Source organism: Pseudopodoces humilis, chromosome 2 (genome assembly GCF_049639895.1).
Source record: "Pseudopodoces humilis isolate 2021_Gansu_Grassland_sample_001 chromosome 2, ASM4963989v1, whole genome shotgun sequence".
Lineage (NCBI taxonomy): Eukaryota > Metazoa > Chordata > Aves > Passeriformes > Paridae > Pseudopodoces > Pseudopodoces humilis.
This window is the reverse complement of record NC_142201.1, coordinates 30,465,420-30,492,748: the sequence shown is the minus strand read 5'-3', so window position 1 is coordinate 30,492,748 and position 27,329 is coordinate 30,465,420. Positions and strand designations below refer to the sequence as shown.

Genomic DNA, 27,329 nt, shown 5'->3' with positions numbered 1-27,329 from the left:
CAGTTTTAAAACTAAAAACTGTAAACATCTCCAGGGAGGAGGAGCCTAATTTTAAGGTTATTCAAAAGTAAGAACAGTGCTGCTTGTGGTATTCCTATGCTGTTTGAGTTGGCAAGGGCAGTGGACTAGAGTCTACTGAAGTGCCCTGAAACTGATGGATATTTAAGAGATGCTGGAATCCCCAATGGTAAAGTCGCAAAATGGAAGTCCAGTCATTTTGAGTGGAAGAGATGGGGCCTGGATATTAGATCAATCCATAACTCCTGCATCTGGCTGTATGGGAAGGAAATATGTGGGATTAGATAATCCATTGGAAGGTTTTGAAGGTACATACTCCTCTGGGATCCTGGCTTCAGACTGTCAGTTGTTTACATAAGGAGAATCTAGTCTGCGTTGGATTGGAAAGCTACTAGGTAAGGTGGCTACAACAACCCTTGGGTTTCAGTGTGGCTCAGCCAATACCACAGACCTACCTGTGGAGTGAACCACTGAAGCAGGCCACTAAAGCCTGCTGGGGATTGATGACATTCAGCACTGGCTCAGGGAGCTGGATCTAGGGACAACAAAAGGACTTGCTCCAGCAACAGCAGCCCAACAAGCCCAACAGTCTCTGTGCTTGGTCACCACAGCCAGGGGAGGACAATATTTAAAACCTATTGTTTCCACAGGAGTCCAAACTACTTCTGCAGTCAGAGGAATGGGAGGGATGTGTCGCCCTGAAAACTCAGCTTCTGAGCTTGTTAACAAAGTTTTCTAAGGACTTTCCCAGGAGAGTAACTGTAAACATAGATATGTGTACATTCTTTCTGTTACACGTCTTGTGATGGGCATCTCTCATGGCCAGTGCAGTGAGAAAGTTATCCTGACCATCCAATCCCTGGCCGTGGTAAGAAGCCTATAAATCCTGGGAGAAAAAATAAACTCTGTTCTTTCTTTCACCACACCTTGACCTGTGTGTGTGTGATCTATTCATCTTCAGCGGTAACAGGGATGGGGAGGTTCTTTTCCTGGCTAGTAAAGAAAAAGCCAGACTGATGGATCAAGCCTCCTGGTATCACTATTTTGGTGCCCATTCAATGTCAATTCAACCTGACAATGTTGGCACTTCCTAATTTCAGGCATTATTTCATTCTGCACCAAGACAATAAATCAGTACGACTAGTCCAGCCACTGGTATAAAAAGGATAGTATATACCCACTTCCTCAAACTAACAACAAAACCAAACCAGTAACTACTCACAGCTATTGCTTCCATTATATACTAACAAGATATTGATTCTAATGATAGTATTTTTCTTATGTGGCCAATTTTCTGCTTTTCACTTGCCATTGCCAGAAAAATAGATTGGCTCTAAGAAGCAGCATAATTTCTCTCCATGAAGGCAGAGATGTCCTCTCCAGGGCCCTCGTCCTTACTTAGGAGAGAACAAAATATCAATAGTTTACCAGTTAAACGAGACACCTCATTCTCAGACCTGTGCTATAATCACATTACTCTGCTTCTTTTAGCTCACTCTTTTACATATCCAAAATAATACCCAAAACTGTAATATTTTATCCTCAATACATCCATGAAGTAGAGAAGTATTGTTGTCTCAAAGATAAGAAAACTATGTAAGACACCAAGACTACATAGATAAATTAATGCATGAAGCAAGACAGGGACCATTCTCTGGTGCTGTGGCCAAATCAGGTGAAATAGTTCCTATATATTGTTAAACTCTCTTCTTGCAAAATTAAAACATAAATTAAAAAATAAAAAATTGTCATACTACCATTTGGGAGCCATCCATAGCACTTCAAGTAGTACATAGGAAAATGTGGGTTGGTACAGGCAAAAATAATTCCAGAGGGTGCAGAGAACTAGTAGGCTATAGAGCACTTGTATAAATGACAAGTCACCTGCATTTTCACCATAGATTAAGTCAGGTATTAGTATAAGTTAAGAGAGATGAGCATCTTCAGGAAAGTGACCCATCTCATCCTAAACCAGGCTATTCCAGAGGGTAGTTAATCTCACTGTCTCATTCTGTTGGCTATACAGGCAACCTACACAACTAATTTAGACAGCATGTGTAACAGCTGAACAGACTCTATTTAGTGACATGAATAGTCTCTGAACACACAGGAGATTTACAGCAGTGTAAACCCAATCTTTGTTGTTTATCTGACTAATTAGCCTTAGTACTATACTGCATTTCACCCCAATTAGCTGCAGGAAGTACAATACAAAAACATACTTGCCTATCAAAGCGCTCAATCCCCAGCTGTGTTTTGGTGATATCCAGTTCTGACTCTAACTGAGCTGCTCTGTTTCTGAGGTAAAATCTTGATTCTGCACTGCACTGTGAAGTCCACACACATTAATTAGATAGCAACTGTAAGTCTCCAAGCATGTAGCCATATGCAATTATTCAAAATTAAAAGGGCAGCTACCATGCAATTGAGATTAAGAACATGTTTTTGGAGCAAAATATAACACTATGAAGAAGAGTCTATTAGGGTTTAACTGAGAAAGCCAGAGCAGGTTTTTGGTATCTTCTGCTATTAATGTAGTCAAGGTACACTGGCCATTTGAAATGCAGCTAGATATAAAACCACTTCTGTTTAAATACACTTGGACAGAATGAGAAAAATTGCAACACACTCCTGGTCATTTACTCACAGAATACTTTCTACTAAAGCAAGCTGTTCCTTGAGAAACTGAATTTCAGAGTCTTTCTCTTGCTTTGCTCTCTGCAACCGAAATTTATTCTCACAATTGGACGCAAGCAAAGATTCCAGGTTTTTCATAGATGCTTTTTCATTTCCCAGTTATTTTCTTACCAGCTCTATTTCAGAATGGTTTGACTCACACTTAGCTCTGCAGATAAACAAAGATTTTAAAGTTTCAGGTGCATGTCTATCAAGCTTACTGGTATTCTGTTGGGGCAATCTTTAAAAAAAAAGATTAAATAAAAAAGGAAGTCTGGCATCAATGACAAAATTTGTTTTCACTCCAAGATGTGTGATTAGTTTTATATTTTCCAAGTCAAAAACCTCTGTCAGATTTAGAAAATCATCCAATGTATATATCTTAATATAAATGTATTTGGTACAAATAACAAAATGCTATGAAATATATGGATCAATGGATTTGGTAGACAGAATCATTAACAAAGAGGAAGGAAGTTTCACATTTTGTTGAGGCAAAAAGCTATTGATTAATGGTTTGCACACAGGAAATAACATGTGGTACTACAAACCAGTACCAGCGTCACCAGCAGAGTGAGATTACACTTATTTTACTTACAGGAGGTTGAAGAATAAGGGAAAGGGAAGGGGGGGAAAGGGAAAATTAATTAAAAAAAAATAAAAATATTAAGTATCTATATATCTTTGAGGAACCTAAGAAAAGAATATCCAAAAAACCTAGTATATTCCACTGCAGAGGGAATGATGGACATACCTGAGACATAGCTACACACACACATGAAAAAAATAATTTCAGAGACTGAGAATCAGGAAAATCAGTATTGGGTCAGCTACAGAGACAAAGAAAACTTTCTGTTTTAATCTTAACATAAGTAAGCTGGATGCTATTTTCCCTTTATCTCTTCATATATGCATTATTGTCTGATTATCTGAATCTGTTTGGGGTGCTGCAACACTTTTATCTGTATTTTACTCAAGCCTAGTTTACATTAAGCACAATAATGCTCAGCCAAAGGTCATGGGAAATCTATGAACTGTGACATCTTAACAAACTCTCCACCTCTCCAGCACATTTCTCAGAAATTTCAGATGATAACCATTTGTGTGTTCAAAGGAGGAAGATACTGGAAGAACTCAGATCATAGGCCAACAGAAGGGAGGGGGGAAAAAAGAAAAAAGAAAGAAAAGAGCATTTGTCATCTATCAAAAAAAGTCAATATTTTTTCTTGCACCAAACTAACTGAAAGGTTTCTTCATTGTGAAAGATCTCATTTTCTCTGAACTGTCACTCAAAAATCTAGTTCCTTTGCAGAGAAACAGTTTTAATATTCTACATTTGTATTTCAGAACAAAATAATACTGAAAACTGTAGACCGAAGAAGATCTAAGAAAATAAACAGTATTAGAAACATTGAAAGAACAATATAATTCAGAATCAGGTTCAGTTTCTGCTTCTGAATATAAATATGCTACAATCTAATAATGTGGATTCTGCACTGGAATACTGTGTAAAGTAAGAGCCTTATCTAAAGGCTATACAAGGCTAATGAAAGACTACTGGTTGAAAAATACAGAAAAATTGGTGAAAATTTCCCAACTTCTGACTTTTCTCCAACTCTCCAGCTGCATTTCTTCAGTTTTCTTTCCTGAAACTGTTGCTGTTCTCCACAGTCCCAGCAATCCCCTTCACAGAAGGATCTAGGGAGGCTTAGCCATATTAGATCTCATAAAAGTTTCAGATAAATGTATGCTGGAACCCTTCCCTATCAAAAGAATCATAGAGGATTTCACAAGGATACAAAAGACAACACACACATTTGGCTGGAATGCATAAGCAACTGGCAAACAGCAGCTTTACCCACTGTGCTTTCAAAAGGCATAGAGGTTTAAAGAGACTGCTGGAAGCCTATAAAGAACAATTATCTCAGCTGGAGCAGAGGAAGGACAGGTCAGTAATAGAATCATACTGAAAATACCTGAATAACTGGAGTATGTATGAACAACTTTTCAAAGTTTATCCAAACTGAATTTTAAAAAATGTGTGTATCACACATTAATTTTGTAATTTTTGTAAAAATCAAGGTCAACAAAAACTGATTTCTAAGGGAAATTAAGAAAAGATTAAATTTTTAAAGATTAAATTGACTATTCTTAAAATAGTCAATAATTTTAAAGTCCACGGCAAGTTTCATCACTAATAAACAGCTCCAGATATTCTGCTTACCTAGTGACTAGATGTAAAATCCAATATATCTTTCTTGAAAACAACAATAATTCTAAGCCCTGACTTTTGAGTGTTCATCGTAAAGCCCTGCAAAGCAGTGAAGCAGTGTTCTTTTAAAAGAGTGTTTGACTCATACCCTTTGAGGAGTAAGCCCCTGAGAAATGCCAAATTAAACATTTAAAAATTGAAAAAGTGATCATTCATGATCCTAAAGTATATTTGGATACCTTAAGTATAACATTAACATAAACTTATTTTTCTAGTATATTTCACATATGCTTTCTACCTTCTTTGCTGTGGAAACTAAATGCTAATTTAATCATTCTTTGGTTGCATCTAGTTTAACACAAAGTTCTGGTATAGATGTGATATTTGCAAGTACAGAGACTCTCTCCTAATGTATGTTTTTAAGGCCCTCTGCCCATTTTCACTCAAGAGCTGCTTAAGGCAGAAATAGGAGACTTGTATGCCTTTTCTGTAAGCAATATAAAACTCTACTAAAAAAAAAGAATTAAAACAGCTTCCAAAATCCTACAAAGTATCTCTATATAATTATGGCAAATTTTAAGAGGCTGCATTAATTTATTCTACAGTAAACTTTAAAGTTATTTCTTTAAATAACTCCTGTATGTAAGAACTAGAGGAATTCTTGCTTCTGACAGCAAAAATTAGCCACTGGCATTTTAAAATCTGGAATTCTACTCCTTTTGCAGAGTTAATAAGGTTGAAAATTCTGCCATGGACCACATTTTATTTTCAGATGAGATTCTCTTATTTTAGCAATAAAATTTGGTTTTGTATGTAGATGATATGTGAATACTGAGATTCATATCTGAGAGTCATATTTATACTCCTGTCACCTGTAAATTCAGGCATGACTAAGATGAGAGAGTTACATTAAAGTGGAGTCCACAAGGCAGCAGCAGCAGGTCTGACTAAAAGCATTAAGAATTTTGTACATTTAAAATTAACATAACCTAGGTTTTTCCTTTTTGAAAAATGCCTGTACTTTGCCCAGTGATATTCCTGGTCAGCCACTTTAAACTCCTTAAGTTTCAGTGAGTGGCAGAATGAGTGTGGGAGGTTAACAGAGCAAAGCGAGAGGTGAGGCACTGTGATTTGCCTGAAGGATTTACTAGAAATTACATCTAAAGAGATTATTTTATGGGAGCACATCACATTAATTCTAGCTCTGTCTCACCAAAAAAAAAAAAAAAAAAAAAAAAGCACAAGGAACACAGAGGACTACTGAACACGTTAAGATTTTTGTGTACAAATTTCTGTGTTTTAGATATGTGTCTTGCATGTAACTGTATGAATCAGAATATGGCATTTGGAGTTCTGACCCAATATATTGCGATAGGGCTCATGAAGAGGCCTATTTATTCCTATACTTAATAGCAGGCATGTGGAAAGGAATTGGAAGGATGAAATGTCTGCTGGTTTCAGGCTTCTTGAACAAACTAGAACCATGTACTAGTTTTATTATATCTTAAAGGAATGAAAAAATCTGCCACACCACCCTCCTGTGCTGTTTTGTCATTGCTGTGCTCTCATCTACTTTCTGAACAGATAGAGTTTGGTTCCTCTAGAGTATCTACTGTTCTTGAGTAGCCCTCAACAGCTTATGTGATATTAGGAAGTAGAGATGATCTGCAACAAAAATTGGAGAGCCCCCAAACCATGTTTATATGCTCACAACGTATTTCCAAAACCAAGGTATGAATTTTTCTTTAAGTTCTTCAGATTTTCAAGTGAGAAGAGGCTCTTTGGGACTTCTAAAGCAGTGAAAAGAAGGCTAAGAAGCTCAAAGCAAGAAGAGCAGGGACAGGAACATGACAGGTGACAAAGTACTTGCTATGATTCAGGTATGCTGTGGAGTTGTGTATGACTTTATGCCTTCAGTGATTCCAAACCATGAGAGCATTTAAATTATTTTTTTTCCTTGAATTTTCTTTTTTTTAAAAGAATTTTTTCCCAAGTGTGACTAGTGGAATTCTAATATTATTATATAAAGTAAAATGCATACAGTTCATGGTGGAAAATCTCTTTGATATAGAAGTGGCATTAAACATTGTTAAAAATATTACCAGACCATTTCAAGGGTGAACTGTGGAAAGAATGATCCCTTGCTCCATCTGTGTTTCCAGGGACTCTATTTTCCCTTTCCAACTGTGGCTCTCAGACTGCACTGATCAGTGCCAGTCTAACAGGAAAAGCCTGTTTCTGCTTCATGGTAATTTGTTTCCCAACTTTCTCCTTGTTCACAGGCTTTGTGATAATTCTCCAAGAGCTCACAGCTCTCTCTCCTAATACATAAAGCTTGTTTGTTTAATAACTTACAGTAAGCTCCAAAAAATAAGGATATTTATAGATCTACAGATATGGTATTGGATATATCCTTTCCACTGAAAATTTTGCAATTTAGTGAAAACATTGAGAGACTTCTCAAGAACCAGAGTTATGTTAAAGATGAGTATGTTTTAATGATCAATAAATATCTGTTAAGAATGGCTAGGTTAACATTAGACATACAAGGTATAGCAATATAGTGCAGTAATATTTCTTTTTATTTTAATCCCATAAAGTAATAAAGACAAAATAGCTCCAAGGCTGGGTATTATTCCCTGTCTGATTTTTGAAGTTTAATAAACAGACATGTGCATGTATAAATATACACACACACACACACACACACACACACACACACACACACATATATATATATATATATATATATATATAAAACCACAACAAAATATTCTACATTAATTTGTATTGCAAAAACAGACATGAAAATGTCTTCAAACTACTAAAACCAAATTAAGGGAATGCAACTAAGTTTTGGTTAGGAAGCAAATTCTTCTATGGAGATATCTAAAAGTTTCATTTTTACTTAAAACCCAACAGTTTTAATTTTTATACTCACTTTAGACTTCAGCACATGCTTCAGCCCAAAGAGATCTCTGTTTGAATCCTGGGTTTTCAACTTCATATCATCAAGCTCAGTTTGGTACTTTGCTAGTTTTTTATATAGTACCAATGAAGTAAGTTTTTTTCCAAAAGGTTTAAGTATACTGTTTGTACCTTAAAAAAAAAGAATTAGTATGTATCTAAGGTCTATGGATTTATTAACTAGTTTTTAAAGGCTAAGTGAAATGTAAATTATATATATTTTTATAAACCAAATTTTTCATTTTTTAAAATTATAAATAATGCTAAATCTTCTTAGAAAGAAGAAAAATGTCTGTAAAGGAATGTAGCAGTTATAAAGAAAAAACAGATGGTTTATTTAGCAGATAGATTGTCATAAAAAACCAGCCTGTCCCATTCAACAGGCAGAGCTCAATCAGTTCCATCTCTTTTTAAATTACAGTTTTTTAAAAGCCTATATTTTAAAAAGTAGAAGACAGATAAAAAATGAAGTAATTTAATTATTACAGAATTGCTTTCATGCTAATTAATCAAGTGGTTATCTCCCAATGAGGAGAAATAAAGGCACAAGTATTAGGAGATCACACACAGAACTTCTGAGAATTATTCCTTGAGAAAGTGAACAGAAGAAGGAAAAAGAAATGCAGAAAGGCTGTCTTGAACTGCACAGATCAGAAATTTCTTTTGTGCAAAATTACCAGGAGAACTCAGCTACAAGAACTGGGGGAAAGTATGGTAGTGTGGGGAATGCTTTATGGAGAAACCCCTATTCCTGTTGCAAAAAGGCTGTGAGTTATTCAGAAAGGTGTTCTGGAAGTTTTCCAGTAAACCCAAGCAAAGAAATTATAATACTTTAAATACTTGGAGTATCACCTAAATTAATGGAAGGGCCTGGAGGAACCAACACATATTCTAGAGTCAATCCTACTGGAAAGTACTTCATCCTATGAGACTAAGATTTTTTTTTTTTCCCAACTGCTTTTACAAGCATCCAGCTATTGCAAAGAAAACTGTGAATCTTCCAAAAGTAGCTGGGAGCAACAGGAAGCTGCATTTTGTACCAGCTGACATCATCCTTATAAACTCTGATTCCAAGAGAAGGTGAAGAAGTGGTTCCCTGGTGAACCTTTGGCAGTCAAAGCCATTACCAACCTCACCTTTCCTAGGAGGGCACTGTTTGGGAGAAAAGTTATTTAGAATGCAAGTGGTCTCACCTAAAAATTAAGCACCTGATCTAAAGCCATTAGCTATACTACCTCCATAATGAAGTGAGAGAGGTAAAATTAATCACTTTAAAAACTCAGGTGGGATGAATCTTTTAGAGGACTTTTCTTCATTTAAAAGGGACCCTTAATGACTTAAAAGTTCTATATACCTGACATCAGGTACAGTTAAGTTGCTCCTTTAAAACTGAGTAGCACTTCTAGAGGAAGAGAAGGTCAAGTGAGCAGTAAAGTGATTAAGTATTGGAAAACCTGAATGAAGGCAAGAACCTGAAGAAAAAGAAGAAAATCCACATCACCCACAGAAGTGATGGACATCAACAGGTATTAAGCTAAATTTCTAGCTGCCTGGAAAACATATCAGTGCAGGAGTATTGTGTGTGCATGAGATGACACTTGAAATATTTTAACTACTTTCACCAGGAACTGCACAGAGATAAATAACACAGCAGATAATGTAAGGCTGTATTATAACCCACTATTTCAAGTACCTTTTATCCAAAAGCAGCTCTTGAGGAAACATAAATACAATAATTTTAATAAAGTTTAGAACCTCATTAAAATGTGTACTGTGTTGAATTATTAGCAAGTCAAATTCATAAGCTTTTAAATCCTCTAGGCCAGTCACAGCACACTATAAGAAATACTTGCTGCTTCTTTTATAGTTCTTTTCCATGTAAGTGATAACTATAGCTGCCTTGTTGTTTTTACTTTAAGATTAGGGGGAAAACCAACTAATTAGCTGTTCCTCAAGACAAATATCCAAACCATTGCATAAGAATAGCTGGTCCTCTTTATACAAGTGAGCTGAGCAATAAGGGGGAAAATCTGAGTCTGAAACATGAACTTAAAAACTAGTCTTGAATTTACTTCAGATGAGGATCCACCAATTCTCAGTGCTATTTGAAAAAGGTACCATTTTTTCTTTCTAGTCAAGGGTCCCCTCTACAAATGTACCTGAATTTCTTGCTTAATATTAGAAAGATTCACTTTTAATCTGTCATTCTCCTGAGCTAATGATTCTCTGTTCTTGCTAGTCTGAGTTCTTTGTTGGTTGTTGCAGCTGTTGATGCAAGCTGGAGATGGAGACTTCAGTAGATTCTCCAAGTAGCAAATAGAAACTTATTCAGGTATAACAATACTGCCCAACTAAATATAAATTATAGCTTTTCCAGTGTTTTTCAGCTCAGGAAACAAAGCTGTAACACATTAGCACATCATATGATTCCATTTTTTATTTAAAGCTATAAATTAATCAAAATTTTATAATGATCTTGAATTTTCATCCTTGCTTTTTGGAATGCTCCAACTCTGAAATCAGAATCTTGAAATCTGAAATAATTTTCTCCTTGAAAAGAAATAAAAAGTTAAAACAAATCTCTAACCACTGCTGAGTATAAGTGTGAAAAAATTGAAAGAATGTTATATCTCTTTTTATTCAGCTAACTGAATAAATTACCTATTTAATGCCAAATGGATTATGATTTTCCAAGTTTCATCATATACTGTTTAGTATACTGAAAGTTCTTTTCTTTTTTTTTTTAATTTGGCAAATAAAGGAACAAATGTTATCTTTTTGCAGAATATAATAATTTTATTTAAATTTTTAAATCCTTTGTTTCTAAATATAGCATTTGACTCAAAGTCACAAATCTAAATTATACTTCTGCCTATTGCGTAGGTTAACATAGCTCTTCTACAGTGAATAAACTGGTGGTTTATTCTGGTCTGGTAGCTTTTAATTGATGAAAAAAGAACTCCATCACTAAGTATATTACTTTACTCCCTTTTCTTTGAACACAGATAGTAAGAGAAGCATAGCTTAGGAAACATCTTTTACTGGAGACACAAGAGAGGTGAGAGAGCCATCTCTTCTCTAAAACGGATACAATTTTACAATTTGCTGTTTTAAAAATGCAAAGCCGATGCTTATGGCAAGATGCGCTGCAATAATTTTTCTTTTAGATTTTGTTAAAAATCACTGCAAATTCTTGCATTAAACCACATCAGTTTAAAAATGTTGTTTAGTTCATGCTAAATCAACATCCATGCCACTTAAGCTGAAGTGAAAAATGAAGTTTCATATCTAGTAACTAAGCAGCTTCATTATATAGATTGAAATCACACTGGGCAATAAACCTTATGATAAAAAGAACATAATTCAGATGTTCTTTGGTGATAAGCAAGGCAATATTATTTAGTATTCTCCATCTTTAACATCACAGGACCCCAAGGAAGAAGTGAGACTAATTTTTATGTATCCTGGGTTGACTTTATGATACTGGTATCCCCAAATGGCCTGGTTTATGTTATATATTAAGTTCTGCACCTTTAAGATTAGCTTGGGAGCTAAGGAAGTTGAAACTGCTGGAGGCTGATGGGAGTTTTTTCTCTTGACCAATAACTAACCATTTCTGAGAACTGACAGTAATTTTGACCATTGAAAAGTGAGATCAACCTGTGAACACCTACCTTAAGATGTAAGCCCGGGAATTTTTGAGTCTCTTTGGTTTCCGGCTTCTGAACAGGTAACAGGGTTCTGGCTCGGTCTCTTCCCCACCCCCACCAGGCCGGACAAGGCCGCGGAGGGTGGGGGGGGGGAAGCGGGGCCAGCCAGGCCGGGCCGGTTCCTGACTTGGTTTGCAGTTTCTGCCACTGAACTGAAACCTGACACCATGAACATCTGCAGCTTGAGCAAGACTTTTTTACTATCTGGATGAGACTTACAGATTAACCCTTTTTTTTCCCAGAGGGAGAGAGGAAGAGAGAGAGGGAGTGATCAACATGTAAAGAGACACCATAAAACCATCAAAGACAGTGAAGAAAAGAATTAAGTTTTGGAGAGGGAAGAGAAAATAAGGAGATGCTTTAATAAGCTGAAATATTTTTCTGTTAAAGCTATGGAGATGGACAGTAGTGTTCTGAAAAAAACTTTAATTCATGGCAGAGTGTATTGGGAGGAATGGAGTGTTTCGAAGTGTGGATTTTGAGCAAATGGTGAAGTAGTTGTGATCCTGCGAGATGCTGGAACGAGGCGGGAAGTAATAGTCGAAGATTTGTGGCCTTTAAGAGGCAAAGAGAAAACTTATGTTTCCAGAAAGGTTCACAAAAACAGATGAAGAGAACTTTTGCCTTTGAATAACTCATCCTTAAAAATGACATCCCTAGACTCATGACTCATACACACCTCAGAGTGATGTGAAATGGGAGGAGACAACTGATGACAGATTTCTGGGCAGCTGGCATCAGAGAAATAGAAAACTATGAAGAAAAATAGTTTTCTTGTGAAAAACTCCATAGATTAGCAGAAGGAGTCTTCTTTTTCTCTACAAAGACTGATGAAAGGATTATAGCAAGAATTGGGACTGTTTTAACCACCAAAATTTTTTTGTCTCTATGTTGTCCTGTGAACAAGGGAATGGTTGGGTAGTTGGGGAAAAAAGGGGTTTCTGGAGGATTTATTCTGGTTTCTTATTCTTGTAGTTTTTGTTAATAAACTTTCTGTGTTCCTTTTAAGTTTTAAGCCTGTTTTGCTCTTGTTCTAATCCATATCTCACAGCAAGAAATAAGTAAGTTTTCTGTTTTTTTCTGTTACTGCTTTAAAACCATGACATTATGGCAAATAAAATATTTTTTTTGCTAATTTTCTCCACTTCAGGAGAGTAAGTAAAGTCTTCTCTCTCAGTAAGCATAACTAATTAAAAATACCTAAACAGAGATGATCACCACAAGTCAAACCTACTGCTGTTGGAGTCAACATGAGTTTTTATTGTTGCCCTTAAACTGGAACAGAAGTAGACCAGCACGCGGCACTGCTGTAGGTACCAATACAGCATAGATGTGATAACCTAACAGATCCTTTCCCTATTTAATTTTTGTGACTATTTGAATATTAGAACATACGTTAATTGCCAGGCTTTACTGAAAAGTAGAAATCCTCTCCCTTCTTCCACACAGTCTTGCAGAGATGACTTCTCCATATTAAGTTGTGCAATTGTTTCTTTCAAAGTACAGATCTCCTCTTGTTGTACAAGACTTCATATTGAAAAGTTATCTGGATGCAATCAGAAGCGTCTCTGTTTTTTTATTAATTCAAGCCATTTGAAATTAAAATTCTTTTAATACACTTCTGAAGCATAAAAGAACAAGGCAAAAGCTCCCCTTCAAGAAAACACTGAAGCATGCACCTTTTAAAAATATAGTAATAATAATCTATAAATTATATTTATAGAACTGGATTTTTCTTTAGCTCAGGGCCTTAAATTACATGGCTCAGAACAAATCTGTTTTTCAAGAGTAAATATTTAGATCATTAAAAATAACTTTCTTCAGTATTATAACAAAACTTTAAACAGAATTACTATAGATAGAAGCAACATGTAGACTGCAGCTTATAATTACAGACGAAGTAAGAGACTGTTTTTCTGGTATTACTGAGGAGGTAATAAACTGGGAGGAGTGGCTGATACAGTAGAGGGTTGTGCTGCCATCCAGGGGGACCCTCACCAGCTGCAGAAATGGGCTGAGAACAACCTCATAAAGTTCAATAAAGAGAATTCCTGAACCTAGAGAGGAACAATCCCTGGCACCAGTACACATTGGGGCCTACCCTGTTGGAGAGCAGCTTGGCAGGAAAGCTGGGGGTCCTGATGGACATCATGTTGAACAAGAGCCGCCAATGTGCCCTTGCTGTAAAGAAGGCAAGCGGTATCTTGCTCTGCATTAGGGAAAGTATCACCATCTACAGCTGTAGATTTGGGAGAACATATTCCTTGGCATTACAGGAATAATAATCCTTGTATCCATCTCCTTTACTCCCATAATATAAAAAAGGATATACAGGATATATACTGCAATATACTATATAGCATGTTTTCCTGATTTCCACCATCAGTGGTGCTGAGAAGTGCTACCACTGTCTTAGTGAATCACAAATATAACTGATATGCTCACACACTGCACACTAGTACCAGCACATGCTGTTCATGTTGTCAGCACATGCTGACAACACAGCATGTGTTGTCACTGAAACTTACACTTGCCAGAGCTCTGTCACATAATTTTAAAATGCAAAAACCTTTCAAAAATTAAAGAAAACAAAAGTTTTCCATGTGAAATGTTAAAACTTTCAGAAGTATATTTATTTGCATTCAATGCTTTTTCCTTCAACCCATAAAAAAAAAAAAAAAGATGACAGCAAAATATGAAAATTAGCCTACTGATTTTTATTATAAAAATTGGATCTGTCACTCACCAGTTTTTTCATCTAAATGCATAATTTTCTCTTGGCTAAGTTGTATTTCAAGTTTTTTTCTCCACAAGGCTTCACTGAATCTCTGAAAGACTCAGTTCTGTCTTTTCATTCAATAAACTGGAAAAGCAGAAACATTAAACAGGAGAATTCAGACACTGATTTTTTTTTTTTTTTTTTTGAAAGGTCACTAAAATTGAAAAAGATAGCAAAAATGGAGATTTTTCTGTCTGTTTTAGACTGTTTGGAATATTTTATTGATGTTAACTTTAATCTCAGTATATTAAGTTCTGAAAAATCATGTAAAGGATTACAGAAAAGTAAGAAGAATTCTTTGCAACAGATGATTGTAAAAAAGTAACAAAAAGAATTAAAATAAAAATCATCCCCTGAGGCACCCATTGGAATGCCTGACCCGTTTCAAATTATCTGTTCAAATGTAGTAATAATAATGATTCTCACACTGTTCAAGAAACTGAAAAAAATTATCAGCTTGGTTTGGAAGTGTAAAGAAAAAGATCTTCCAGTAGAAGCAACTAGTTTTCAGCAATTCAACAATGCTCATAAGTCTGACAATTTATTACAAAGCAGCACTCACTGACATGTTTTATTCCCTAATGGCTTTGATCGAGTCTAGTCCTACTATGCTTCTGAACATGGCTGGGAGCTGTAGTTGAGCAGCAGACCATAAGCCCTAAGCAAAGATTCAGTTTTATTTCTTCTTGTGAAAAGGCTCCAAGACTAAGGAATGGATCTTTAAAACAAATGACATGACATTCACTAGTTTATGCAAGCTTGCCTGTTTTTATTAAAAAATAAAATTAAAAAATGAAAATAAAATTATTCATATGCTATTTACCAAAAACCCATCAATCCCTGTAGTTTCTAATAGAAAGCTCCTAACTCTAAGCAAATTTTACTTTTTCATTGAAGATGGTTTCCACCATATCATCATATCAATAGGACAAGTACATTTACATATAAATAAGCAATGAGGAAAACAACTTCATTCCAAAATGAAGGAATTCCATAAGTAGCTTTCATAAATTCCCTTCCCTTTGAGCCATATAACAGTTACAGAAACCAGTGAACATAGGCTGATGTTACTAGTCAAATTAATGCAATTACTTACTTTTACTTACCTAAGAAAAAAATATTCAGCTTCCTGTCAACTCAGCTCAGTTTCAGAATCCAATAGTTTTCTTGTCAATCTTTTCATCTCAGTTTCCAGAGAATCAGTGGTGTCTTTCATTAGTGCCACTTTGGACTTCTGTTCTAACTGTTCACTATCTAACTATAAATATAATCAAACATTAACAGCTGAGGGAAAAAAAAAGATCTGATTTATAGAATTTATTTCAATTTTTACTCTGTTTTTAGCAAAAACATTTTGCTGAAGAAGAAATGTCCAAGCATCTCATTTACTCAAGGCCTGACTCAGTTTACTGAAGATAGCTGGCAAAGACCTGAAATGTGACTTTCATTTCTTTTGAAGGTAAATCAATTTCCCATGTTTTAGATCTCTGGGAATATTTTAATTTCTTCATGTAAATTTTTGGTTGTTAATTATACCCAAGGGCAAAAATGTTTGCCATTGATCAACATTAAAAGTTTTCAGTGCAAAATAACATAAAAGAAGACATTATTATGAGTGTAGGAAGGGAGAAATCATGGTTTGGGACCAAACATGACCAATAATGGCTTTAGGCCTCTATTAAGTTACACACCTATGCCAATAACCACGTAATCACTGTAAAACCCTTGCATTAAGCACTATGTAACCAAGTTACCACCATGAGGCTTTCACGTCTGTAGCTAAAAGAAAGAATAGATCCAAAGCTTCTTGCACAGATTCCAGAAAAGTTGGTTTGAAATCTTCAGTTTAAAGAAACCTCTATCTTTTTATTGAAATGCTTACACTTAACATGCAAGGGTGTCATGGGGTGACTTTACCTTTAAGATAGTTTTGAGAGCTAAGGAAGTTGAAACTGCTGGGGACTGATGGGAGTCTTTTCTCCTGACCAATTATCGGTCATTTCTAAGAACTGACAGCAGTTTTGACCATTGAAAAGTGAAATCAACCTGTGAACACCACCTTAAGACCTAAGCCTGAGAATTTCTTTGTCTCTGTGTTTCCTGGCTGTGAAAGGTAACAGAGCTCCAGCTGGCCTCCCGTTCCCTGCCCGGCCATGCGGCCTGGGCGGGGGCTGGGCTGGGCCTGCTGCGTCTCCCGGCTGGGAGATGGGGCCTGCGGGGCTTGCCCCGGGCTCTGGCCGGGCCAGGCCGGTCCCTGGCTCGGCTGCAGTTTTTGCCATGACTGAATTCACCAGAGACTGCCGAGTAAAGAAAAGAAAAAAAAGCTCTTGACCTGCAGCAGGCTGAGACAGCGACCACACTCTCCAGAGCAGCCATGAAGAAATCTTCCATCGCAGACAACTCCAGCTGCTGCTCTGGCAGAAATCACAGAACTATCTACAAAGCCTGGGCAAGATTTTAACCCTTTCATTACCCAGATGAGACTTGCAGATTAATCCTTTTATCCAGAGAGAGAAAAGGAGAGTAATCAACATGTAAAGAGACTTTATAAACTATCAGAGACAGTAAAGAAAATAATTAAGCTTCAGAAGAGGTAGAGAATAAGGAGATGTTTTATAAGCTGAAATATTTTTCTGTTAAAGCTATGGAGATGGACAATAGGGTCTTGAAAAAAACCTCCTGTAATACATGACAGAGTATATAGGGAGGAATGGAGTGTTCAAAGTTTGGATTTTGAGCAAAAGGTGGAGTAATTGTGATACAGTGAGGTGCTGGAGCAGAGTGAGATAAAGTAATAGTTGAAGAGTTGAGGCCTTGAGAGCCAATGAGAAAACTGTTTCCAGAGAAGCTCACAGAAATAGATGAAGAGAACTTTTGCCTTTGAATATAACTCATCCTTAAAATGACATTCCCTAGACTCATGGCCCATACACACCTCAGAGTGATGTGAAATGGGAGGAGTGAACTCTGATAACAGGATTTCCGGGCAGCTGGCATCAGAAAAATAGAAAACTATAACAGAAATAGTTTTCCTGTGAGAAACTCCATAAATTAGCAGAAGAAAACTTCTGTTTCTCTACAAAGGCTGATGAAAAGACTAGCAAGAATTAGGACTGTTTTAACCACCAAAGTTCTAAAGTTCTTCTGTCTCTATGTTGTCACGTGTACAAAAGAATGGTCAGGTAGTGGGGGATAAAAGAGTATTCTGGAAGTTTATTCTGGTGTTTTTATTCTTGTAGTTTTCTTAATAAACTTTCTTTATTCCTTTTAAGTTTTAAGCCTGTTTTGATCTTGTTCTAATCCATATCTCACAGCAAGAAATAAGTATTTTTTTTAGTTACTGCTTTAAAACCACGACAAAGGGACTGTGCTTTCTAATTTGAAACACCTCTTTTAAAGTAAAAAGCTTCTGACCTCATTCCTCTCCTTAACCAAATTTTTCAGTACTAATTTCTGTGTTACTATAATCAAAGGTCAGGTCTCTAAAGAGCAAGTCAATAGGCATCTATATACAGTAGCTGTTTCAATACTAGTGCCATAAATTTCATGTTGATGTATCGCTCTCAAGGGGTACAAAAATAACTGAAGAAATAAGATGATGTACCTAAAACAAGGCTCTCTATACTCACTATATGTCATATGTAGGCTTGTGATTAAAGTTAATTAACTACTCAGAGCTAATTCAAATTACAGTCTGTTCTTCATATCAGATGCACTCCATTTAATAGTATAAACTGTGGAATTACATTTTAAAGCTTAGCAGGATTTTAGAAGGCTGAGACTGAAAAATAAGATAAACCAGAATTTATAACCCTAACATAAACCCAAACACAAACCCTTATCCTCTAACCCAACTCTAAACCAAGCCCTAACGTGTTGCGGCTGGGTCTGGGGGTCTCTCTGACTCCAGTTCTGCTGACAACAAGCCCAGATAGACATCCCAGGAAAGGAACCACCATCTGGGGGGTTCCAGGCAGTTTCCAGCCAGGGGTAACCCTTAGGAGTGTAGGCAGAGGCTTCAAGTGAACAGCTCTTTTAGAAGTGATTTCTGCTCTTGCAGTGATCAGCTCAGATCAGCCCAGTCAGCTCCATGCATGGGTTACCCCAACTGCACGCAGACAAGAGACAGGAGACCATGTGGCGCTCTGCTGGAGTTCTTTAATGCAGGCTTCAACGAAGGGGGCTGGTGATGATCTACAACTGATCTGGGAAAAAGATGAGGTTTTTATATGGAAGGGGAGAATTGGAAAAGCGTCAGTGGTCTGATATGGGGGTAAGACAACTAATAGTTAACAGGGAGATAACATGGGGTCCTGAAGCAGGAAGGAGTCCACAGCTAAGTCACCATGACTAGGCGGTTTTGTCTTATCTTAGGGGGCAGATGTCCAAGGAGGGTGCCTGGCAGAGGATGGGGTTTCCTCCACACTAACAAAAACCTAACCATAACTTAAACAGCCAAAACTAACCCTAACCCAAACCCTAAACCTAGCCCTAATCTAAGCCCTAACCCTAACCCAAACCATAACTGTAACCCAAATGCTAACCCCAACCCAAACCCTGACCCTAACCCGTAACCCCGAATGCTAACCCTCAACCGTAACACTGACCCTGACACCTTAACCCCCTAACTCTAACCTCAACCCAAACCCTAATCCCTAACCCAAACCCTAACGCTATCCCCAATCCCAACCATAACACAAACCCTAAACCTGACCCCGAACCATAACCCTAACCTTAAACCAAACTCTAACCTACTAACCCTAAACTCAACCCTACCCCTAACCTTAACCCAACCCTAACTCCAAACCCTAACCCTAACCTCCTAACCCCAACCCTAAACCCAAACTCTAACCCTAACCCAGCTGCCAAAACATGTCCCCAAAGTCTTCGCTTCTCCGGGTTGAACAACCCCAGCTCCCTCAGCCTGTCTTTGCAGGAGAGGTGCTCCAGCCCACTGTGATCATCTTCATGGCCTCCTCTGGACTTACTCCAACAGGTCCATGTCCTTGTGAGTTGGAGAGCCCAGAGCTGGACACAGTCCTCCAGCTGGTGCCTTTACCAGAGCAGGGTAGAAGGGAAAGAGTCTTGGTAAATAACACCCACTGCTCTCAGCCTGCTGTTTCCTGATAGCAGTCAGGTTGGTCCTGCAGGATTAACCATTAACATCACCTGTATTACATTTACAATTCTATAAATAATTATTTTCCCTTACATTGTGAACAGTAGTTTCAAGCTCTTCAACTCTCTGTTCCAAATGAACCTTTTCATAAACAAAGTTTCTCAGGAAATCTGTATCAAATAACAGCAACAACAAAATCACATGTAGAACAAGTCTCAACTCAACACAGACTTGTGAAGCAATCCATTCTCAAGACCAGAACAGAAATTCTTAACAACTTTAATTACACTGTTAAGTAGTTTTCATGTTTAAATAACCTGTGGTGGGAGGCCGAGGTGGGATGGGACAGAATCAAACCTGTAACTGCTCCCTGAGGCCAACATGTTCTGCAGGCATCCTTTGGAAATCTGACAGTGCTGTATCCCTTTCTATCTCCATGTGTCTTAATACAGCTTGAACTGTGGCTTTAGGAGTCCTTGGACATTTTATAACTTCTTGACAAAGTGGGGAAATCTCCTCCTTTGCCTATTTTTAAAAACAGTAGAATAACAGAAACATGGAATAGATAATCAATATATTACTGGGTCCTGTGGCTGGTAATGTGGAGTGTCCCAGAAACTGTGGAATAGCAAAGATGAATAACTTGTGCACACATTCTTTGATTCAGGAAAGCATTTTTAACTCGGGAAAGCACTTACAAACTTGTATTGAACTGACAGATCCAAATCACAAAATTTCTGTAACTTTTTTCCCCTATTTTTTAAACAAATACTTTGCATTCTTTCTTTTTTCATATGAAGCCAAAAATATTTTTTTCTTGCATATTACCTTGTTATTTCAATTAATCACACAAATATAAATAAAATTGCCTGTTCATAAAGATTGAGAATTTTGTCTCTCTCAGCTGTTAAAACTTTGAAGTTGCCCTGAATTTCTGCCATGACGTTCATTTATTTTCCATGTTGACTCAAGTTCTTCACATTGTCTCAATATTTTCAAGACTTCTGAATCAGAAACCACTCCCTTAAAGAATATGGTGATATAGTATTAAAGTAGAAAAACAAACATGCTTGAAACAGTTTCTTATTATATGTGGTTTGAAAACTTCTATTACTGGCCCATTCCCATCTTATGCATGCTTCTGTTTACAATCAATTTGTTTTTCTTCATGGTAGTTATAACTTTAGTAGTTTAACATGAGATATACTCTAAAAAATACATTCCTCCTCTTCCAAAGCGATTTCCCAAGCTCACCTGGATGGATGATTTTTTAATTTTTAATTTTTTTTTTTAAATGCTGCCACACGTAGAGGTTCACTTAGGACTTGAGAATGCGTTTCTAAATTCCTTCAACAAATTCTCAGTCCCACATTTATAGCAGTCTCTGTCCTTTTCCAGTGACTTAATAAAGGCATCAAGCCTTGAAGGTGACTCCTTTCCTTTATTTCAGATTTTGTTTGTAACATAACCCGCATTAGCATAAATGAGAGAATGCATGCACTGAAATAAAACTTTTGTAATTATTGATATTTCAATGAAAAATGGATAAATATACTCTTCAAAATGAAGATTAAGTAGATATCTAATTAAAATAAATATACATATAATACTTAAAAGTAACTTCTGAATATCTCTATTTTCTCTTTTTTGTTATATTGGAAATATGCCTGAATGTCCTTCTAATATAGATCTAACAAGAAAGAAAGGGACATAAAAGCTAAATGTTAATTAACTTGAAATAAACCTGTTCAAAACTAAGGGTAGATTTGTACTGGAATACCTAATGGATTTTTAAATATGATAGAAAGTAGGCCACCATTTTTGTTTAAGGTCCATGAAAGGTGAATTTTTGCAATGGAAATAAAGTAATGTGCAAGTAAGACTGTTGAAATCCAGACAATCATTTAAGAGCCTAAAACAGATTCTGAAGGTAAACTGCAATTCTGAAATTCAAAATTGCACAATAAATCCCATTTGTTTAAGAGTAAACCAATGTAATTTTGAATCACTACAAATAATAATTTCTAGAAGGTGATTCCTACAATAGATTTTGGCATTCATACTAAAATGAATCATATCCTTGGAGTATCTCTGATGATAAAGACAGCCTAGATATCTATTACAGTCATCATTACTGTTGACATATCAATTAAATTAGGTGAATCCCATCCTAATACACTGCTCTCTCTGAAAGTGGTACTCAAGTTCTACAGTTATGTGCATTTCCCTAGTCCTAGGGAACAGATCAGAGCAATCAAGTAATCGGCACCTTCAGTACCTCACTGAGCACTGAGGACTCAAATTTACATGCAGAACTTAGTCACAGTATTTGCTCACTCAGAATCCTACTTTTACCAACTAGTGAAAGAGCACTTTTTGGAAAACATGGTAATATTTACATCTCCTAAAATATACTACACTTGCCATATAGCAGTTAGAATTTACTGCTGTGACATATTTCACCACTGATTTGAAAAGAAATATGGAAGACCCAGAGAAACACATGCCAGTAACTCTTGCCTCTGTACCTGTCAAAATCATGGAGCAGATCCCCCTGGAAAACAACCCATGGTACATGGAAAATAAGGAGGTAATTAGTGGCAGTCAACATGATTTCACCATGGCAAATCATGCCTGACAAATTTGGTGGCCTTCAACAGGGGGCTTACAGCAGTGGTTTACAAACATGGTGAAGTTAAAACATCAGAGTATTATGAGACTAATTAAGCTTTTCTGTATTCCACCAACAAAATAATTTGAGAGAAATTATTTCTTATGTTTTCTTATATTCCAAGATAGGAGTTATTTAGAGTACCTCTGGCTGCACATATCTTGGAATAGCACAGACAGGGACATGCAGACTGGTGCCTCTGAAGAAAGTGATGCAAAAAGGGTAAGGAGGCCATGTGAACCCTCTGACTCCTATTGCCTGCTCATAGCAAGGTTATAAACAGCCTTTGAAAGAGGCTGCTTTAGGTAGTCCCAAAGTCAAGCTAAGAAACAAAACAAAGTGTTCTCTCTTCCCTGCTAGCAACTAGCCCAGGTTTTATATTCTGGAGACAGTGCAGGGTGAATAATGAGGTTTTTTGGCAAGCAGCCACTATTAAGCACGCATGGGTACAACTCACCTTTTCAGACGTAAGGTGTGAGTAACACCTCTGAAATACAATCCCCATCTAAAGCCAGAAAAGAAACTGCAAGATTTTAACTTCCAGAAACAGAGCTACAGAAACAAGTATTTTTCTCTTCCCTTTCCCCATCCTGGATTTCTTGTAAATCTTACTTTCAGATTTTGGCATGGTGGAAGAGGAGACTCTGCATTATCATGTTTATCTCCAAAAGAGATGTGAAAAGAGCATTTCATGTTTTCACAAATTTAACAAAACTATTCTTCATGAAAATTCATTTTATGAGTCAAATTATACATTTTTAATTGCTTTTTGTTGTACTGGTATGTCTAAGGTATCCTCTAAAGGACATATGGTGACATCTTTTATATCTTAAGACTGGTTAATGTTGTGCAGAGCAGTTGCATTGCTTTTTGTATACCAAACAATGTTCTGTTGATCAAAAAAGAAATTAAATTCATATGCAGGATTGTTTTCAAAAGTGAAAACAATAATTGGTGTATTTTACAGATATGTTATTTATACAATAGTAGTTGGGACATAAAAAAAAATTAAATGTCCAATCCAGAAGAGATTAATAAATCATGATGTTTATTTACAAATTCATACTTTCACCTTATAATTTATTGTTGCATGTGTATTTCATCCTTCAGCTTATTAGAAACAGTTCCATGCCATTTTTATCTGTCCACCTAGTATTCTGCACATTTTACATTTTTTTAGCAAATTATGGTTCTAACTATGAAAACAGATTTTTTTTTTTTTTTTTTTTACTAGAGAAACAGACTGCAACAGCTCACAGTAGGGTTTTAGGGACACCCCGTGGCAAAATGACACATTGCAAACCTTCAAGAATCAAGTGCCAAAATGGAGACAAGTGGTTCCACATTTTTTTGGGGGGGGTTTGGTAATATCAGTTGGCTCACAAGATGCATTTCCATACTTCTGACCAGTGCCAGAATGCACGGGTTCGCATTTGCATTTTGTCAACTGCCGTCAACATTGATTTCCAGAACATTTTTATGGACAAAGTCCACATGCTTTTTACTTTGTGCATTACATTTCACCCTAGTGAAAAATTATTACCAGTCTAATCCAGCAAAAAGTCTCATCCATTTCAAATTGCTTAAAAAAAAAAAAACCACCTTTTTTTTTTCATGACAGTACATTAAAGGTGCTGACACACACATCACATCAAGCTCCTTTTAGAGTCTGTTTCTCTCATTAAACACCACCAGTATACATGTTTGCGATGGTTTCTTACTTTTTACTTGCTCTACTACACCCACTCAGTTCTTTTAAGGCAGAATGGAAGACAAAGGCATGTAATGTACCTTTTAGAAATTACATCCATGAACAAGAGAAATACAGAGCATATTTGCCCATAGGGATACTACTATGGATAATAAACTTCAGCTAGCACTGAACATTGTCCCACGGTGTAAGCTTAAGCACAGACAATAGCTTTTGAAGAAGAATTACAGCTAAGGTCTGGTAGACTTTAAGAAGGGCTTAAATGCAGATCTGAAGACAATCTGCTACTGGCAATTCTTTTGTCTGACTTCTGTCTAGTCTTTGATCACTTTCCAACTTGTTAATGAATTATGCTATCGACATTTGGCTTCTGTATCTTCATGAGCACCACAGAGAGTGTATTTCACAGGTCTCTGTGCATTTGTGTTAACTCTCCTTGTGAATTCAGAAAAGCTTCTAGCATCCAGAATATCCTGCAGAGAGGAACTGCACATCTGGGTCTTGAAAGAAAAATCATTGATTTTATGCACTGTGCACTGGCTTCTTGTTGCCTTGTAAATATTGTTGGCAACCCCTGCAATATCTGAAGCGAAGGTGTGATGAAGATGAAAAGTGAGGCTCTTCTTGGAGGTGCCAAGCAATAGGATAAGAAGCAATAGCGAGAAAATGATGCACAGGAGATTCTACCTGCACATGAGGAAGACCTTTACTGTGCAGGTGACCAAGCACTGGAACAGACTGCCCAGAGAAGGTGTGGAGTTTCCTTTACTAAGGATATTCAAGAACTGCCTGGACACAATCCTGTGCCATGTGCTCTGGGATAACCCTGCTTGAGCAGGACGTTGGACCAGATGACCCACTCTGGTCCCTTCCCGCCTGACCCGTTCTGTGATTCTGTGACCTGGTCATTCTCGCTCCCCCCAGCTCCCACCCCCGCCCAGTGCCGTGGCTGTGCTGGGACAGCCGGGACCCCGGCACTCACCGAGCACCAGCAGCACCCGGCACTCGCAGCCCGCCGCCCTCAGCCCTCCCCGGCCGCAAGACAGGCGCAGCGCCCGCCCCCAGCGCCTCTCACCCGGGAAGCGGAAGGCGCTCCCGAGGCCGCCCGCTCCAAGGAGCCCGACGGGACAGGGACGGCCGCCGGGACAGCTCCGGTCCCCGCCGTGAGTAGCGCGGGGCGCCCGGTGGGGCTGTGCGGGCGGGAACGCGGCGTCGGGGGCTGAGGGAACACCATGGGAAAGAAGGCAGAAAACCCTAACAAAGCTGGACTACGCAGAGTGAAACCGCATTAGCAAGGCTGCGATGAGTGATGGGAAAATACGCATTCCGTTTCTTCCTTTGGTCTTTCAGGCAGCAGGGACTGCGAGGAGCGGCTGCTGTGACACCCCCGGATGTCCTGTGGCTCCCGCCAGGGTCTGAGCGGCATCACCAGAGGAGCACCGTGCCTTGGAACTCGCGTGCTGCGGTGGGAAGAGCACGACTGTCTCATGCCCGCCACGGGCATTTCAGTTCTGTCACAGGAGCCGGCTGCATTCCTGCCGCATTCAGCATTAGCAGAGCAGGCAATCTTTCCATCCGCTGTACAGTTATTAAAATCATGGTACTCCAGTCATTAAAAAACTACCTTTGGCTGTCCTGCACCCTCAGGACTCCAAAAGCTTGCTTCTGGAGCACAGCTAGTGGAGGCCTCATTATCCAGTCTGTTTCTAATGATGTTTACCAAAATCTAGCTGTGGAAGACTGGATCCATGACCATATGGATTTAGAGAAGCAACAGGTCCTTTTCCTTTGGAGAAATTCCCCTGCTGTGGTAATAGGGAGACATCAGAATCCCTGGCAGGAATGCAACCTCAGGTTATTGAGACAAAAAGATATAAAACTAGCCAGGAGAAGAAGTGGAGGAGGGACAGTTTACCATGACTTAGGTAATATCAATTTGACTTTCTTCACAACCAGAAAAAAATATGAACGGATGGAAAACCTGAAGCTTGTGGTGAAGGCACTGAAAGCCTTGCGGCCCCAGTTAGATGTACATGTCACTGACAGATACGACATCTTGCTAGACAGGAAATACAAAATCTCAGGAACTGCTGCAAAGCTGGGAAGGACAAGTGCTTATCATCACTGTACCTTACTCTGTAATGCAGATAAGTTTGTTTTATCTTCTGTGCTAAAAAGTCCTTATAGAGGGCTAAAGAGCAATGCCACTCCTAGTGTGCCTGCCTCAGTGAAAAATCTCTTTGAAGAAGATCCTAGTTTAACTTCTGAGATGCTACTGGATGCCATTGCTAAAGAATATGCTGTGCAACACCAGATAGATCACCATATCACCTTAATAAATCCAGCTGACGAGACTCTGCTTCCTGGAATTAGTAGCAAAACTAAAGAACTACAAACCTGGGAATGGGTGTATGGAAAGACACCGAAGTTCAGTGTTAGCACATGTCTTAACATGGCCTATAAAGATTCTGTTTTTGACGTTAAAGTAAATATGGACGTAAAGCATGGGAGGATTGAAGTCTGTAACATTGATCTGCCAGAGCAGTGGCTGCCACCAGGATTGTACAGTGAACTGGTCAAGAGTCTTACGGGCAGTAAGTTTTGCCCAAACGAAACCACTACGCTAGTGACAACATTGCTAAGAGTGTGTCCACAAGACAATGAGTTGCACAGCAGGTGGAGTCTACTATGTGAGAATATGATAAGGTTAATGTGACTTGCATTTTGAAAATACAAGTTAAACTTCTGCTGCTTTTTTATTTAATGTATTAAAAACAATATTAAAACATTCACTAGTAAGGGAAAAATTCAGCTTGTAGAAAACAAACTGTTCAATCTCGTGCTTTTGTTTAATATTGCAATTAAATTCCACACTGCCTGCACCTGATGTTCCCAAATTGTAGAATTGAAACCACTGCTGACAAGACATCATTGCTGCTTGAACCAGGGAAAATGGTGGGGGCATCCCAAATTGGCCCTGTAGCAGCAAAGGTACAAATGGCTGACACAGATGTAATGGGGAAGGTGTAAAACTGGTGTTGGGCTGCTGCACTGGGTGCCCCAGCCTGCATCCTGCTCCTTGGGGACAGCAGCCCAAAGGCAGTGTCGCAGCCACTGAGCTGTGTGGAGAGGGATGTCGCTGGTTTCTGATTGAAAGACATTTCTTGCTGAGTGCTGGTGCCCCTGTGCCTCTGCTGTACAAGCACCATAGTGAGCTAAGCTCACCACAGGGTAGTGAATCACTGTAGGTCCACCCTGGGTTCGGGCTTTTGTCCATGCATGTGCAAGAGGAGTGGAAGATTAGGTAGTTCAGTGTGCGGGTTTATGTGATGAGGGCAGGAGAGACTTAACTGGGACAGAGGCCACATATGCCTCCTCTGTTCTTGTGCCTATCTTATGCCTGGCACAAAGCTGGGAGTTCCTGCTTCCAAGGGTACTGGTATCAAAGCTAAACAATTGGAAATGC

General features: G+C 38.0%; 2 protein-coding genes across 2 annotated transcripts; one reads left to right on the top strand and one right to left on the bottom strand.

The window, feature by feature from the left end:
* Window positions 1–1,351: 1,351 nt before the first annotated feature.
* TSGA10 (testis specific 10) lies at window positions 1,352–25,352 on the bottom strand. Its single transcript, XM_088051281.1, is given in 17 exon segments — window positions 1,352–1,415; window positions 2,245–2,328; window positions 2,648–2,856; window positions 7,030–7,142; window positions 7,145–7,256; window positions 7,848–7,975; window positions 13,013–13,129; window positions 14,330–14,390; window positions 14,392–14,446; window positions 15,469–15,620; window positions 19,575–19,630; window positions 19,633–19,651; window positions 19,839–20,006; window positions 20,351–20,420; window positions 20,422–20,504; window positions 24,939–25,082; window positions 25,185–25,352. Coding segments are annotated over 17 exon segments (1,803 nt in total).
* On the top strand, window positions 24,962–26,684 carry LIPT1 (lipoyltransferase 1). The gene is made up of 2 exons (XM_005516527.3): window positions 24,962–25,026; window positions 25,214–26,684. The coding sequence occupies exon 2, from the start codon at window positions 25,461–25,463 to the stop codon at window positions 26,577–26,579; it is 1,119 nt and encodes a 372-aa protein (XP_005516584.1). The 5' UTR covers window positions 24,962–25,026; window positions 25,214–25,460; the 3' UTR covers window positions 26,580–26,684.
* The last annotated feature ends 645 nt before the right edge of the window (window positions 26,685–27,329 follow it).

Coding starts and splice junctions, on each gene's coding strand:
- LIPT1 (XM_005516527.3), top strand. CDS start 25,461: ATGGTACTCCAGTCATTAAAAAACTACCTTTGGCTGTCCTGCACCCTC.